General features: G+C 43.6%; 1 protein-coding gene across 4 annotated transcripts; it reads right to left on the bottom strand.

The window, feature by feature from the left end:
* Positions 1-1,222: 1,222 nt before the first annotated feature.
* On the bottom strand, positions 1,223-16,300 carry rnf8 (ring finger protein 8, E3 ubiquitin protein ligase). 4 transcript variants are annotated; one of them, XM_084151196.1, is made up of 9 exons: positions 16,101-16,300; positions 8,291-8,419; positions 7,761-8,212; positions 7,039-7,252; positions 4,824-4,886; positions 4,635-4,724; positions 4,397-4,504; positions 2,597-2,801; positions 1,223-2,030 (listed from the first exon to the last, which is right to left on the bottom strand). In XM_084151196.1, the coding sequence occupies exons 1-9, from the start codon at positions 16,224-16,226 to the stop codon at positions 1,813-1,815; spliced, it is 1,605 nt and encodes a 534-aa protein (XP_084007322.1). In that variant the 5' UTR covers positions 16,227-16,300; the 3' UTR covers positions 1,223-1,812. The 4 variants fall into 4 exon arrangements, with proteins under 4 accessions (XP_084007322.1, XP_084007323.1, XP_084007324.1 ...); XM_084151197.1 differs by having other exon boundaries at positions 1,902-2,030; positions 2,590-2,801; XM_084151198.1 differs by having other exon boundaries at positions 1,902-2,025.
* Between the last annotated feature and the right edge of the window lie 933 nt (positions 16,301-17,233).

The following is a 17,233-nucleotide window of genomic DNA, read 5'->3' as shown; positions in this document are numbered from 1 at the left end:
CCGGAGAGTAAGGAAACCGCTCAGGGGCTTCACCATGAGGCCAATGGTGACTTTAAAACAATTACAGAGTTGATTGGCTGTGATAGGAGAAAACTGAGGATGGTCAACAACATTGTAGTTACTCCACAATACTAACCTAAATGACAGAGTGAAAAGAATATAGCCTGTACAGAATAAAAAATCTTCCAAAACATGCATCCTGTTTGCAATAAGACACTAAAGTAATACTACAACAAATGTGGCAAAGAAATACACTTTTTGTCCTGAATACATAGTGTTATGTTTGGGGCAAAATCGAACACATAATTGAGTACCACTATTCATATTCTCAAGCATGGCGTTGGCTGCATCATGTTATGTTTATGCTTGTCTTCGGCAAGGACTAGGGAGTTTTTTAAGATTAAAATAAACGTAACAGAGCTAAGCGCAGGAAAACCTGGTTTTGTCTGCTTTCCAACAGACACTGGGAGACAAATTCACCTTTCAGCAGGTCAATAACAAGGCCAAATATACACTGGAGTTGCATACCAAGACGACATAGAATGTTCCTGAGTGGCCTAGTTACAGTTTTGACTTAAATCGGCTTGAAAATCTATGGCAAGACTTGAAAATGGCTGTCTAGCTCTGATCAACAACCAACATGACGATATAAAAAAAGAAAAAAAAGAATGGATAAATATTGTACAAACCAGGTGTGCAAAGCTCTTAGAGACTTACCCAGAAAGACTCAAAGCTGTAATTACTGTCAAAGGTGATTCTAACATTGACGCAGGGGGTTGAATACTTATCTAATCAAGATGTATTAGTGATTTTATTTCCCATTTAATAAAAAATGTTTCTTCCACTTTGACATTACAAGTATTTTGTGAAGATCATTGAAATAAAAATGACAATTAAATCTATTTTAATCCCACAACAAAAAGTGGAAAACGTTAAGGGGTGTGAATACTTTCTGAAAGCACTGTAAATTGTCTTAACATCTTCAAAGATCCCCTTGTGTAAGGGAATTCAAAACCCAGCACAAGAGAGAAAGAACACCCATCCGTTTATCCATGAAGAGTGCCAGCAGTATTTCCTGCATTACTGTTGGGATGGTGATGCAATCACACTTCTTTATTTGCCTCCATGGCAGAAGGAGCCATTGCATTAGTTGCTAGGCAATGTGGCCGTGTGTAAATTGCCAAAGAGTAGGTGGAAGGTGTGATTTGATAACAGTGGAATGTAGCCAAAATAGATGTACCTTTAATATTGCAATGTCAGGATGTTTGCATTTTATGTGTATACAAGACATGGCTTACATACATAAAATATTGCCTTGATTTTCCTAGTCAAACTACATAGGCATACTCGGTTTCACTTCTAAATGTCTGGTCTAAAGAGCTGCTTTTATCAATATTATATGGTTTTGTAAATGTGTACCAGTAACCCACTCACCATCATACAAAAAGGTGAATAAACACTTTTTTTTTTTTTTTTTTACTGGCGCCACCTTGTGTCCATTTCTGGGCAGAGACATTTTGTGACACTTCAAATGAATGAAGAAACGTAATTTTGTTTCATTGGGAAAATAAATGAACACAAAAAAGACAAACGGACATTGTTACAAAAAAAATATATATATATATATATATACACACTAATGTAATTTGTAGTACAATATTGAGTGCGTTAGTTTCCTGTCAAGGACTGGCTTTTTCCCTTTCTCTGCACTCTCCACGGCCATCTCTGACTGAACCTTACAGGAAAATGGATTTAACAAACGTAAAAATAAAAAAAAATCATGTGAAATACTCAGCTTCAAATGGGCTAAACCTAGTTATTGTCCACGTCGGAATCGTCGAAGATATAAGACGCGGGGCTGGAGCCCCAATGGATGCTCTCTTCCAGGGAGATTACGGAGCTGAAGCTATCCATGAAGAGGTCACTGTTACTGCTGCTACTGCTGCTGCTACTGCTACTGCTACTACTGCTGCTGCTACTGCTACTGCTGCTGCTGCTGCTGCTGATCACCATCACCTCCTCCGGCTGGGCTGTGTGAAGAGACAGTGGAAGGCACCATGAGAGCCCTTCATAGACCCACACTGACCTGGGTCGTGTTCGGTAGGGCACACCGTAGCAAAATGATTTGCAATGGAAAATGAAAACCTCTGTTCTTACTGGATGACCTGTCCCCATTTAAAACCTTTTTCTTCCCACTGAACACGGCCCTGGTATAACGTATCTGTTTCTCACCACTGAACACGGCCCTGGTATAAAGTACCTGTTTCTCACCACTGAACACGGCCATGGTATAAAGTACCTGTTTCTCACCACTGAACACGGCCCTGAAATAAAGGATCTCTGTTTCTCCCTACTGAACACAGCCCTATTATACAGCATATGTTTCTCCACTATGCGGATATGGCCCCTGCAATTCCCTACACACTTGTTGAATGACTTTGATTTCACTTATCACTCACAAACATCCGTCCGTCCGTCCATCCATCCATCCATCCATCCATCCATCCATCCAGCCGCCACATCTCCACCCATGAATTCCAAGGCCTCCCCTCAACAACCTCTGCGAACCTAGGAGCGGGGCGAACGCACCTCTCACCTTTCCTCTCAGCGATGAGCGCCAGGCGTCTTTGCTTCATGTCGGGGCTGAGCTGCTCCACCATGCGATCGATGCAGTTGTCCAGCACCAGCGAGTGGGTCTGCGACAGGATGGCCTGCCGGCAGATGGGGCACTCGTCCTTCCGCTTGCGCCACTCACTGATGCAGTGCAGGCAGAAGCTGTGGGCGCAGTTAAGCGTCACCGCCTGTAGGGGAGATATGAAAGAGGATCGAAACCAGCTCAGATTAAAGGCTCAGTGCATTCAATGAGGTGCGCACTTGGATATTTCAACAACCGGTTGGTCGATTTTGACATGTGACCCCTCTATCGAAAGCTCTGGATCAGTAGAATTAAATTAGCACAATTGCAAGCCACTGTGATTGCATCATATATCCAGAAGATGGCGACAAAACAGTGCCTGTTGTGATTGAAACAAACTACTGACTTTATCTTCAAACACATTCTTGGACATGTAAAACGATGGAAACTCATTGAAATCGACTCGGAATGAGAGAGAGAGACACTAGAGTATCTTTTCAAGTGGTTTTATTCGATCAGACACTACTTTTGGTAACAAAAACAACAAAGGTAAGACGCAGTTTGTTATTGACGTTCTTTGATTAATAGTTTAGTGAGTGTTGGTCATTGAGGAACACGGCTATCACTGTTGGAATCTTTGAGGTAGCAGCTTTCGAATAGTGTATCGTTTGTGTAGATAGAAAAATAAGTTCTGTCTACGAATATACGGGCATGCACGGTTTCAAAATACACTACTGGTTTTGCTATATGCTTATATATTTGCTTGGAGTCTGAATATTATTTCATTTGGGCAACAACAGTTTAGCTAGATTCACAGTTGAGACGCTTCTCGTTCCAGTAGTGTATAACATTCAGGTATTCACACGTTTAAAAACCGTACTACGTCATTGTTTGAGATTGCGGGAGGAGTATCCCGGATATGGGGAACCTCGTCATGAAGAGGTTAAGATATTTATTATGAGACCCATCTTAATTTTCTATAAGAAGTTGGTCATTATTAGTGGGTGTGCATTGTATTGTGCATGGTTCTGGTTAAATTTGTAACAAAAATTACATTATGGTTGTGGAAGGCTTATATTTAGCCTAGGTATAACACTTTTTTTGTTGTTATTATGATTTTTTTTTACATGCAGTGTATTGACATTTAATTGTGCAACAAAGCTTATTTAGAGAAAACATTAAAAAAAAACTAGATATATTGCGAATCGCCCATAAATGTGAGAAAAAAAAATATATATATGCATTTTAACCCATATCGCCCAGCCCTAGTTGAAAATACAATCTACACAGGACCTTCTAATCAGCAGGTTTTGAACGGGTGGAGTTTTGGCTTGCCCGGTGACATCAACAGGCGGTATTACATTTGAATAGACCAATAACAAGGAGTTCCTAACCTCTCTGCCAATATCAGCTAGTTTTCCCCTCTCCACTACTCACAGACAGTCCTAGCAAAATTATTGCTTGAGAAATAGTTTTTGCTAAAAAGCTATTTTAGTTTCTTTTTGACCATTTTAATGGAAAACTATTACAGCAAAGTACTAAATTATTACCCAGAAATGATTTGATATTGAGATAAAAACGGCTGCATTGTGCCTTTACCCTAATCTTTCGTTGTGATAACATTGGGATTACAGATTGAGATTACAGTACAGCGTCTTCCAGTCAGTAGCTATACTCCTAGACAGAGAAGTACATTTAACTGTACACGAGACTGTTATTGATATCCAATGGGAACTCCATAAAACTGGTCAAAATATTTACCCTCATGAAGAGCTCAGAACAAATGATGCATTGAAGTTCGTTCTCCAGCACCTCCGTCATTTGTGTTACCACCTCCTCCTTTTGAGTTCTCGCCCTCTCCTTCTCTTCCTGCAAGACAAAACATTGCTTTGAAACCTCACCCATTTATTTTCATCCAGGTATGTCAAGTGAAGTCAGTATCATTCAACAGAGTTAGGAAATTCAATTGAGTGAGTAAATCACACTGGAGGGAGCTTACTTTTGTCACCTCCAGCTCCTTGTCTTTGGCCTTGAGGACATCCTCGAAGCCTTGTCGAGAGAGTGCAAGTTCCTCTATAACTTTCCTTTGCTATATGGATTGCAACAGATTCAAGATTGGTTACATTCAATTAATACAGTTACATCGGGCCACCTTTAATACATGAGCTCAATGTTTTCTGTTGCTTACCTCTTGCAATGCCTCCTCCAACTGTTTTTTCAAACCCTCCTCTTCATGCTGTGTTTTTTGCACCTTTAAAACAACAAATAATATAAAATAATATGCCATTTAGCAGACGCTTTTATCCAAAGCGACTTACAGTCATGCATGCATACATTTTTACGTAAAACAACAAACACATTTGCCAGTGTTAAATGAGCAGACCTTGATCCTTATCAAATACATATTTGCTCTACTATACACGGTTGTGTAAGATTCCTCCTGAAAGGTCTTGTCACAGTAGTATAATATATACCTTGCCTTCAGAAAGTATTCAGAACCCTTGACTTTTTCCACATTTTGTTACGTAACAGCCTTATTCTAAAATTGATTAAATTGTCCCCCCCCCCCCCCCACCTTCAATCGACACACAATACCCCATAATGACAAAGCAAAAACCGGTTCAGAAAGTTCTGCAAATTTATAAAAAATTACAAACTAAAATATCCCATTTACGTAAGTATTCAGACCCTTTACTCAGTACTTTGTTGAAGCACCTTTGGCAGCGATTACAGCCTCGAGTCTTCTTGGGTATGACGCTACAAGCTTGGCACACCTGTATTTGGGGAGTTCCTCCTATTCTTCTCTGCAGATCCTCTCAAGCTCTGTCAGGTTGGATGGGGAGCGTCGCAGCACAGCTATTTTCAGGTCTCGCCAGAGATGTTCGATCCGGTTCAAGTCCGGGCTCTGGCTGGGCCACTCAAGGACATTCAGAAGCCACTCCTACATTGTCTTGGCTGTGTGCTTAGGGTCGTTGTCCTGTTGGAAGGTGAACCTTCGCCCCAGTCTGAGTTCCTGAGCGCTCTGGAGCAGGTTTTCATCAAGGATCTCTCTGTACTTTGCTCCGTTCATCTTTCCCTCAATCCTGACTAGACTCCCAGTCCCTGCCGCTGAAAAACATCCCCACAGCATGATGCTGCCACCACCGTGCTTCACCATAGGGATGGTGCCAGGTGTCCTCCAGACATGACGCTTGGCATTCAGGCCAAATCTTGGTTTCATCAGACCAGAGAATCTTGTTTCTCATGGTCTGAGAGTCCTTTAGGTGCCTTTTGGCAAACTCCAAGCGGGCTGTCATGTGCCTTTTACTGAGGAGTGGCTTCCGTCTGGCCACTCTACCATAAAGGCCTGATTGGTGGAGTGCTGCAGAGATGGTTGTCCTTCTGGAAAGTTCTCCCAACTGCACAGAGGAACTCTAGAGCTCTGTCAAGAGTGACCATCGGGTTCTTGGTCACCTCCCTGACCAAGGCCCTTCTCCCCCGATTGCTCAGTTTGGCCGGGCGGCCAGCTCTAGGAAGAGTCTTGGTGGTTCCAGACTTCTTCCATTTAAGAATGATGGAGGCCACTGTGTTCTTGGAGACCTTCAATGCTGAATAAATGTTTTGGTACCCTTCCCCAGATCTGTACCTCGCCACAATCCTGTCTCGGAGCTGTACGGACAATTCCTTCGACCTCATGGCTTGGTTTTTGCTCTGACATGCACTGTCAACTGTGGGACCTTATATAGACAGGTGTGTGCCTTTCCAAATCATGTCCAATCAATTGAATTTACCACAGGTGGACTCCAATCAAGTTGTAGAAACATCTCAAGGATGATCAATGGAAGCAGGATGCACCTGAGATCAATTTAGAGTCTCATAGCAAAAGGTCTGAATACTTATGTAAATAAGGAATCTGTTTTTTTTATTTCATACATTTGCAAAAAATTCTAAGAACCAGTTTTCGCTTTGTCATTATGGGGTTTCGTGTGTAGATTGATGAGGGAAAATGTTAATTTAATCCATTTTAGAATAAGGCTTTAACGTAACAAAATGTGGAAAAAGGGAAGGGGTCTGAATACTTCCCGAATGCACTGTATGTAAATGAGATATTTATGTATTTCATTTTCAATAAATTTGATACAATTTCTAAAAACATGTTTGTACTATGTCATTATGGGGTATTGTGTGTAGGTGGTTGAGGAAAACCCCCCAATTCAATCCATTTTGAATTCAGGCTGTAACAACAAAATGTGGAATAAGTCAAGGGGTATGAATACTTTCTGAAGGCACTGTGATCACGACAACAACAAAAAAAATAGGCTTGCAACGGGGTATAGGTCTGTAAATTCTATGTGAATGGAGGATAATCTTAGAAAAAGCAGGAATTCTGGATGAATCCCTGATATCCCCCTAGTGAGGCTCACCTCCAGGCGGTTCTCTGTCTTGCTGATGGACCTCTCCAACATCTCCATCCTGTGCAGCTGGCCCCTCAGCAGCTCCAGCTGGCTCCGCAGCTCCCTCACCTGCTCCTCCCGGTGGGGGTCGTCCTGCTGTCGCCCCCCCTCGCCCTCCAGGGCCTCCACCCGCCGCTGGGTGACGTCCATCTGCTCCCGCAGCACCAGCATGTTCTGGCTGTACCTAGCAGCCAATCAGTACATTTTTGTTTTTCAGTCTGGATGTTAATAATGAGAACACCAGGGCTTTTAAAAAATGTATACAAATCTGTCCTCCTTTCCTCTCCTTCATCGTGCTGATCTAGGGTTGCAAGATTTCGCTAACTTTCACGAAATTCCCAGGTTTTTCAGAAATCCTGGTTGGAGAATCCGGATTTCCTGCTTATTCCCTAGTGATTCCGGGAATCTTCCAAACAGGATTTCTGGAAAACCTGGGAATTTTGGGAAAGTTACCAGATTTTGGCAACTCTATGCTAATCTAAAATAATTGACCTGGTGAAAGCCAGCCTAATGATGAGCTTCCACCATATTGTTTCACCTGTCAAGTCTTTTCCAATCAGTGCAGACAAGAAATGAAACGAGGAGAGGACAGACTTCTAGACAATTGAGAAAGAGCCATATTCTCTTTTATATAGAACCTGCCAAATATGTTATGAATGTAGCAGTAGGAGCAACAGGAGACACAGACGTACATTTGCAGGCTGGACAGATCCCTGCTAGGTCTGCTGGGTCCCTCTGGAGGCGAGTCCAGCCTCCGATGCTGCCACATGCTGGGCCCGGCCTCCTCCCGTACCCTGTTCCCTGGCCTGTCCCGGGGCTCGTCTGTGGGGCAGGGCTGGCCCTGGGACTTGTCTGTGGCAGAGTGGCGGTAGAGCTTGGATTTAGATGAGGTTGAAGGCTCCAGTTCATCAGAGTTACATTTCCTTTTAGTCTTCTTGGTTCTGGAGGTGGCGCAGGCCACTTCACTAGGTCCCTTCACTAGGTAGGGTTTGATGTCCTCGAGGCGCTGCCGAACCAGTATGTACTCATACTCCACTTTGGTGCCGACGATGGGCACCCCCAACTTTATCGCGTCCCCAAGCCTCAGCAGGTGAGCTTTGTCCACAGGAATTCGTTCTCCATTCACCCACACACCATTAAGGCTCTGGAAAAAGAATGTAAACTTTTTATAATAAAAACACTCACCGTTTCATTTTCAATTGGATATATGGAGAAGCTGTACCTTCTTATCGGTCACCGTCCATTGGCCGTCGTCTCGTTGCTTTAACATACAGTGCAGTCTGGATATCATTAGGGGGCAGCTTGGGGACACGAGCTGGTGAGTGACATTAAAACCACGTCCAATTGTGACCTGAGAAAAGAATGGAGCTTAGGGAATTTCATTCACATAGTAGCTCGTTCTACTTTTTTGCATAATGTTAACAATATTTTTTGGGGCATACAGCAGATTAAGAGTCCATAGTTATCTCTATGATAGAGAAATGTTCCTGTGACGTTACTGTATGTGACATGCAGGCGCGACCCGTCATTCAGGGCAGGTGGGGCCTGTTTTGCATGTTATTTTGGCATGAATACATGTCACATATCAGTTTGCAAAGAATGAAAAAGAAAATAATCATTGAGTTAAAAAAGTCGCATTCAAACATGGTCTCTTTTTTGCTTTCTTGGGTAAGGCAGCTCCAAAATGCAGGTGTTTCAGCCTAGCTCAGTGGTGGTGGGGCAGCCAGCGGAAAATACGGAGCGTAGGGGTTGGTCATGTTCTCTAGTTGTGCCGTGATTGGCTCAGTGTTCTGTCACTCATGGGGACACTGTCACTGCACCCTTGGGTGCTGCCATATAATTACATTAGAAGTGCCCATCCAAGAAGGCTCAAAGTCATTGGCCACAGATAAAATGACGTCTATTCACATTATATCTACCGTAGCTTTGATTGGACTGATCATGTCAACATCAAACTTTCAAAATCTTAGCTAGCAGTCACCATCATGAATCAAGTCCACAATCTACCGGCAAATCCTTTTCAATCCTTGTCATATGAAGAGAAATTATAGATCAAACGTATCAGTGCTCATCGGCCATAAACATTACACAACAAGTTGGAAAACGCAAATTCAACAATGAGTGGTTTGGATGGAATCAGTGGCTAACTGCAAGTGTTGCAAAGCAATCACTAGCCTGCTATTCAGTGGAGTGGGTGTGTGGTCCAAGTCTGGGTTTAAGGGTCTCTTTTCCAAGCTTAAAATAATAAACATTCAACACAATGGGCCAAAAAAGGTTGAATATATTGGCCATGCTGTCAATCCAGCATGACTTCTGCCGCGTTCAAAACAACTGGAAACGCGGAACTGGAAAATCTCAGACTTCAAGACAACTGGGAACTAGTTTTGAATGGTCATCCAACTCGGAATTCCAAGTTGGGAACTCGGGCCTCTTTCTAGAGCTCCGACCTGAACATCACTGACGTCATGATTCGACCTTGTTTCCCCCCCCCACCGAGTTCCCAGTTGTCTTGAAAGCACCATAAATCCAGAGAATACCAGACTTTGATGACAAAGTTTGATGACAACATTTGCCCACGAAGGACCGCCGCGTGTTTTTCCTGTTCAAGTGAGCACAGCACAACAAGGTGAGTCCAAAAATGTATTGTATGCTTCTGCATAAATTATGTAATATGCCAGGGAGATATGTATACTGTAGCTAAGAAAGTAATACTAAGTGTATGTTGTGTAGTAAGCTGTTAGTAGCCCGTGTGCCTCACCGTAATAATTTGGTCCCTTTCTGTTTTAGAGAAATGTAATCATCAAATATTGTAAGTGCTTTCATTGTCTACTTATATGCCCCCTTTATTTATCCTACGGTTCTGACTTGGTGTACAGGGAGAACACTGTAAGAACGGCCCATGTTCTGAATTCTGTCGCTGTACATTTCAAAAGTGCTGAACAAAGATGACTACGTCAGTCCTAGATCGCTTAATAATGTCTTCACCGAAATTACGGATTGCCTCTTATTCGCTCGTCGACCACTTATGCCATACTTTGTACATCTCAATTGTCAGTAGAAACCACATTTGTTTAAGCAAGTCAGCCATATCAGCTATGTTTTTGTAAAACGTAGTAAATAAGGCTGAATGAACCGCTTCGCTGCCAGACAAGGCTCCGCTGATAGCCAGGTGTAGCAGTAGTAAGGATTCACTCCATGGTGCTGAAAAGAAAGCTCTGCTGTTGGGACAGCTTTATGTAGGCCCTAACAGTTTGTGGGCACCGTTTGTCACCGTTCTAGTGCAATTTATGTATTGTTTAGTGTTGTGCTGTGTAGTGGCTTTGCTGGCATGCAGTGGTGATTTTAGCATGTAAATCTTGGTCGGGCAAACTCGTTGGGCAAAGCCACAACAAAACACTAAACAACACATTAATTGCACTATAAACGGTGACATATGGTGCCCACAAACTGTTAGGGCCTACATAAAGCTGTCCCAACACCTTACCACTGCTACACCTGGCTATCAGAAAAGCCTTGTCTGGCAGCGAAATAATTCATTCAGCCTCATTTACTGCATTAAAAAAAAAGACATAGCAGAGCCCCACCTGCCCTAAATGACAGGTCGCTACTGCTGGCTTGCATCTACAAACATATCTATTTTTTTGCCCCACCAAGATTTACATGCTAAAAATCGCCACTGGTGACATGTATTGTATGTTGTATTGTATATTGGTTTGTAAGCCATGTACTGTAGCTATGGCTTGGGCCTAGTAGCACCCCTAACTATAGTAACATTCTGCGTGTGAGAACTGTAGGTCTGGTGTTATTTGCTGCTACTATGTAACGTTACACATGCGAGGCTACTAAGTTAGCCATGGTCTACTAGGCTAGTTTGCCTATGATAAATCTTGGTTGGAACCTAAATTATTTCCCAATCGTTTAGTTCTGAATAGAACCATTATACAGTGACCGTACGTACATACCCCAACCAGAAGCCATGGATTACAGGCAACATCCGCACTGAGCTAAAGGGTAGAGCTGCCGCTTTCAAGGAGCTGGACTCTAACCCGGACGCTTATAAGAAATCCAGCTATGCCCTCCGACGAACCATCAAACAGGCAAAGCATCAATACAGGACTAAGATTGAATCGTACTATACCGGCACCGACGCTCGTCGGATGTGGTAGGGCTTGCAAACTATTACAGACTACAAAGGGAAGCACAGCCGCGAGCTGCCCAGTGACACAAGCCTACCAAACGAGCTAAATTACTTCTATGCTCGCTTCGAGACAAGCAACACTGAAGCATGAATGAGAACATCAGCTGTTCCGGACGACTGTGTGATTACACTCTCCGTAGCCGATGTGAGTAAGACCTTTAAACAGGTCAACATTCACAAGGCCGCAGGCCCAGATGGATTCCCAGGACGTGTACTCCGAGCATGCGCTGATCAACTGGCAAGTGTCTTCACTGACATTTTCAACCGGTCCCTGACTGAGTCTGTAATACCAACATCTTTCAAGCAGACCACCATAGTCCCTGTGCTCAAGAACCCTAAGTTAACCTGCCTAAATTACTACCTAACCGTAGCACTCACATCTGTAGCCATAAAGTGCTTTAAAAGGCTGGTCATGGCTCACATCAACACCATTATCCCAGAATCCCTAGACCCACACCAATTTGCATACCGCCCCAACAGATCCACAGATGATGCAATCTCCATTGCACTCCACACTGCCCTTTCCTACCTGGACAAAAGGAACACCTACGTGAGAATGCTATTCATTGACTAAAGCTCAGCGTTCAACACCATAGTGCCCTCAAAGCTCATCACTAAACTAAGGACCGTGGGACTAAACACCTCCCTCTGCAACTGGATCCAGGACTCCCTGACGGGCCGCCCCCCAGGTGGTAAAGGTAGGTAACAATACATCTGCCACGCTGCCCCTCAGGGGTGCGTGCGCAGTCCCCTCCTGTTCACCCATGACTGCATGTCCAGGCACTACTCCAACACCATCATTAAGTTTGCAGACTACGATGAGACAGCCTATAGGGAGGAGGTCAGAGACCTGGCCATGTGGTGCCAGGATAACAACCTCTCCCTCAATGTGACCAAGACAAAGGAGATGATTGTGGACTACAGGAAAAGGAGGACCGAGCACGCCCCCATTCTCATCGACATTGACAGAGCTGTAGTGGAGCAGGTTGAGAGCTTCAAGTTCCTTGGTGTCCACATCACCAACAAACTATCATGGTCCAAACACACCAAGACAGTTGTGAAGAGGGGCACGACAAAGCCTATTCCCCCTCAGGAGACTGAAAAGATTTGGCATGGGTCCTCAGATCCTCAAAAATGTCTACAGCTGCACCATCGAGAGCATCCTGAATGGTTGCATCACCGCCTGGTATGGCAACAGATCGACCTCCAACCACAAGGCACTACAGAGGGTAGTGCATATGGCCCAGTACATCACTGTGGCCAAGCTTCCTGCCATCCAAGACGTCCATACCAGGCGGTGTCAGAGGAAGGCCCTAAAAATTGCCAAATACTCCAGCCACCCTAGTCATAGACTGTTCTCTCTGTTACCACATGGCAAGCGGTACCGGAGCGCCAAGTCTAGTTCCAAAATGCTTCTTAACAGCTTCTAACCCCAAGCAATAAGACTCTTGAACAGCTAATCAAATGGCTACCCGGACTATTTGCATTGTCCCCCCCCACCCCCTCTTTTTCCGCTGCTGCTACTCTCTGTTTATTATCTATGCATAGCGACTTTACCTCTAACCACATGTACATATTATCTCAATTACCTCCACTAACCTGTGCACCCGCACATTTACTCTGTACCGGTACCCCCTGTATATAGCCTCGCTACTGTTATTTTACTGCTGCTCTTTAATTTTATAATTATCTATTTTTTACTTAACACTTATTTTTCTTAAAACTGCATTGAATCAACTTTAGGAGACGGTCCTGGCGCTTGCTTGACTTTCTTAGGCGCCCTGACGCCTTCTTCACAACAACTGAACCTCTCTCTTTGAAGTTCTTGATGATCCGATAAATGATTAATTTAGGTGCAATCTTACTAGCAGCAATATCCTTGCCTGTGAAGTCCTTTTTGTGCAAAGCAATGATGACGGCACGTGTTTCCTTGCAGGTAACCATGGTTAACAGAGGAAGAACAATGATTTCAAGCACCACCCTCCTTTTAAAGCTTCCAGTCTGTTATTCTAACTCAATCTGTGATCTCCAGCCTTGTCCTCGTCAACACTCTCACCTGTGTTAACAAGAGAGTCACTGACATGATGGCAGCTGGTCCTTTTGTGGCAGGGCTGAAATGCAGTGGAAATGTTTTTTGGGGATTAAGTTCATTTTCATGGCAAAGAGGGACTTTGCAATTAATTGCAATTCATCTGATCACTCTTCATGACATTCTGGAGATTATGCAAATTGCCATCATAAAAACTGAGTCAGCAGACTTTGTGAAAATTAATATTTGTGTCATTCTCAAAACTTTTGACCACGACTGTATATCCCCCCTCAAGCCGATACCACAACGGCCCTCAAAGAACTTCACTGGACTTTATGCAAACTGGATTTTAACAAAGCAAATTTGAGGACTAGGCTGCCGAAGTTCTATCAACATATCAACTGTTGTTCTCGGGCTGCTAAAATCCTCAACCATTGCTATTCGAACTTCCGGGATGGTTATAAGGCCCACCCCCGCCCTCCTTTTGGCAAATCTGACCACGACTCCATTTTGCTTCTCCCTTCCTATAGGCAGAAACTCAAACGGGAAGTACCCGTGCTAAGGACTATTCAACGCTGGTCTGACCAATCGGAATCCACGCTTCAAGATTGTTTTGATCACGCGGACTTGGGTATGTTCCAGGTAGCCTGCGAAAATAATTTAGACGAATACACTGAAACGGTGACTGAGCTTATCAGGAAGTGTATAGGTGATGTTCTGCCCACTGTGACTATTAAAACCTACCCTAACCAGAAACCGTGGATAGATGGCAGCATTCGCGCAAAACTGAAAGCGCGAACCACCGCATTTAACCATGGCAAGGTGACTGGGAATATGGAAGAACAGTGTAGCTACTCACTCCACAAGGCAATTAAACTGGCAAAACATCAGTATAGGAGACAAAGTGGAGTCACAATTCAACGGCTCAGACACAGGACGTATGTGGCAGGGTCTACAGACAATCACGGACTACAAAAGGAAAACCAGCCACGTCGCCAACACTGACGTCTCGCTTCCAGACAAGCTAAACACCTTCTTCACCCGCTTTGAGGATAACACAGTGCCACCGACAAGGCCCACTACCAAGGACTGTGGCCTCTCCTTCTCCGTGGCCGACATGAGTAAGATATTTAAGCATGTTAACCCCCGCAAGGCTGCCGGCCCTGAAGGCATCCCTAGCCGCGTCTTCAGAGCATGCGCAGACCAGCTGGCTGGTGTGTTTACGGACATATTCAATCTCTCCCTTTCCCAGTCTGCTGTCCCCACATTCTTCAAGATGGCCACCATTGTTCCTGTACCCAAGAAAGCAAAGATAACTGAACTAAATGACTATCGCCCCGTAGCACTCACCTCTGTCATCATGAAGTGCTTTGAGAGACTAGTCAAGGATCATATCACCTCTACCTTACCGGTCACCCTAGACCCACTTCAATTTGCTTACCGCCCCAATAGATCCACAGACGATGCAATCGCCATCACACTGCCCTATCCCATCTGGACAAGAGGAATACCTATGTAAGAATTATGTTAATTGACTATAGCTCAGCATTCAACACCATAGTACCCCCAAGCTCATCATTAAGCTCGAGGCCCTGGGTCTGAACCCCGCCCTGTGCAACTGGGTCCTGCACATCCTGACGGGCCACCCCCACGTGGTGAAGGTAGGAAACAACATCTCCACTTCGCTGATCCTCAACACTGGGGCCCCACAAGGGTGCGTGCACAGCCCCCTCCTGTACTCCCTGTTCACCCATGACAGTGTGGCCAAGCACGCATCCAACTCAATTTGCAGACGACACAACAGTAGTAGGCTTGATTACCAACAATGACGAGACATCCTCAGGGAGGAGGTGAGTGAGGGCTCTGGGAGTGTGGTGCCAGGAAAATAACCTCTCGCTCAACGTCAACAAAACAAAGGAGATGATCGTGGACTTCAGGAAACAGCAGAGGGTGCACCCCCCTATCCACAGTGGAGAACGTGGAAAGCTTCAAGTTTCTTGGCTTACACATCACTGTCAAACTGATATGGTCCACCCACGCAGACAAGTGTGGGGAAGAAGGCGCAAAACACGAGATATGCAACTGAAATTGAGTGTGAGGAGAGCGCGAGAGAGGATGGAGGAAGCTTGTCATGAAGCGCTGGGCATCTTTTTATGACATGCCCACATAATTATATCTATGGAGGAGCCGCATCTATGGAGGAACTTTGAATGTCTTTGAACTCCCGAGTTGGTTTAATGTTGGACCAGAGCAAACGTTAACAAACGTCACTACTTTAATTAAAAACACGTCTTACCTTTTTGTAGTTAATAAATCCAATGTGAAAAGTGATAACTATAGTACCCATAACTAGCATTGAAAAAGTCAATCAATTCTTCTCTAAACATCAAATCAATCAAACCTAATTGTAACATGCTTCGTAAACAGGTGTACACTAACAGTGAAATGCTTACTTACGGGCCCTTCTCAACAGTGCATAATACAATAATACAGAAAACATTATAATAGCAATACGAGGAACAAATACACGATGAGCAATAATAGCTTGGCTATATACATGGTGTACCAGTTGCCAGGCAGACGCTGGAATACGTTTGAGTAGCAGAGTGAGGACTTTTGAACCGGTTTCAACCCTTGATTACCATTTCGCATTCATGAGGGATTTAGCTAACAGTCTAGGTAGTTAGCTAGCCAGTAGGTTGAGGTTAAACTTTAGCACCAAACAGCTAACTAGCTAAAATGTACATGCAACCAGTTTGTTTGATTCGCACCTACATTTACTAACGGCTAGCTACTGTATGCTACCTCTGTATTCTCGAACAAGCGGAGCCAGTCCAAATCTTTCCCGACTCGTGTCAAACACCATACTTCTTTCTTCGCAGATTCATTCTCTTCAGCTGTAGAAGAATTTGAGCTTTCTATTTGGTCCATTTTACAACATATTACATCTAGCTAGCTGAGCAAAATGTGTCTTGTTTACCCTTCTTAGGGGTTGACAGAGCCTTCAGTGGAAATGAAATCACGTGAGTTATAAAAAAAAGTCCCAGAATGCCTCACTCTAAAACTTTTTGGGTTTCCACTACTTACCCCAGCCACAAAGTCAACATCGACTACATCGTAAAGATTTATTAAAACAAACATTTGCTTTTTGGTCTTAATTTAAGGTTAGGGTTATGCATAAGGTTAAAGGTGTGGTTAAGGTTAGAGTTAGGTTTAATATGACATTTTAAGAAGATACATTGAAGAAATGGGCGGGGTTTATGATGTTGTGGCTGTGGTAACTAGTGACGAGCAACCTTTTTCTTCATGTCTGGACCATTGATTAGTCTGGACAAGGGGTCTCCAACATGTCGCTCGCGAGCTCGCAGCTCACCTATGAGTAGCTCGTGAAGCAATTCTGAAAGTGCATGTATTCTTCACGTGTTCCACCGCATGCTGTCATAAAGAAATCTCACAAGTAAGCATGACGCTTTTGACCGCGTTGACGCTCGAGGCCCGTCTGTTTTCTAAGGTTAAAATCGTTTTACCCAGAACAGTCTTAACACTTGTAATTATCATTTTTCACTTGCTTTTTTCAAGTGTCAAATGTCTTTTTCTCCCATGTCTTTTTTCCACTTGTCCAGTGTGTGTTTCAAATCAAACCAAATCAAAATTGTATTGGTCACATACACATATTTAGCAGGCTTGTGTTCCTAGCTCCAACAGTGCAGTAGTATCCAACAATTCACAACAATACAAACAAATCTAAAAGTAAAATAATGTAATTAAGAAATATATAATTATTAGGATGAGCAATGTCAGATTGGCATTGACTAAAATACAGTAGAATAGAGTATATACATATGAAATTAGTAATTATTACCTTCACCATCTGGGGGCGGCCCGTCAAGAAGGCCAGGAACCATTAAAGCAGTATGTAAACATTATTAAAGTGACTA

Source organism: Coregonus lavaretus (genome assembly GCF_964263955.1).
Source record: "Coregonus lavaretus genome assembly, chromosome: 33".
NCBI lineage: Eukaryota > Metazoa > Chordata > Actinopteri > Salmoniformes > Salmonidae > Coregonus > Coregonus lavaretus.
Note: the sequence above shows the minus strand (reverse complement) of the source record. Positions and strands in the feature narration are given on the sequence as shown.

Coding starts and splice junctions, on each gene's coding strand:
- rnf8 (XM_084151196.1), bottom strand. CDS start 16,226: ATGGACCAAATAGAAAGCTCAAATTCTTCTACAGCTGAAGAGAATGAA. Junction 4,887..7,038: donor AGACAGAGAACCGCCTGGAG/GTGAGCCTCACT, acceptor GTTGTTTTAAAG/GTGCAAAAAACACAGCATGA. Junction 4,725..4,823: donor TGGAGGAGGCATTGCAAGAG/GTAAGCAACAGA, acceptor CAATCCATATAG/CAAAGGAAAGTTATAGAGGA.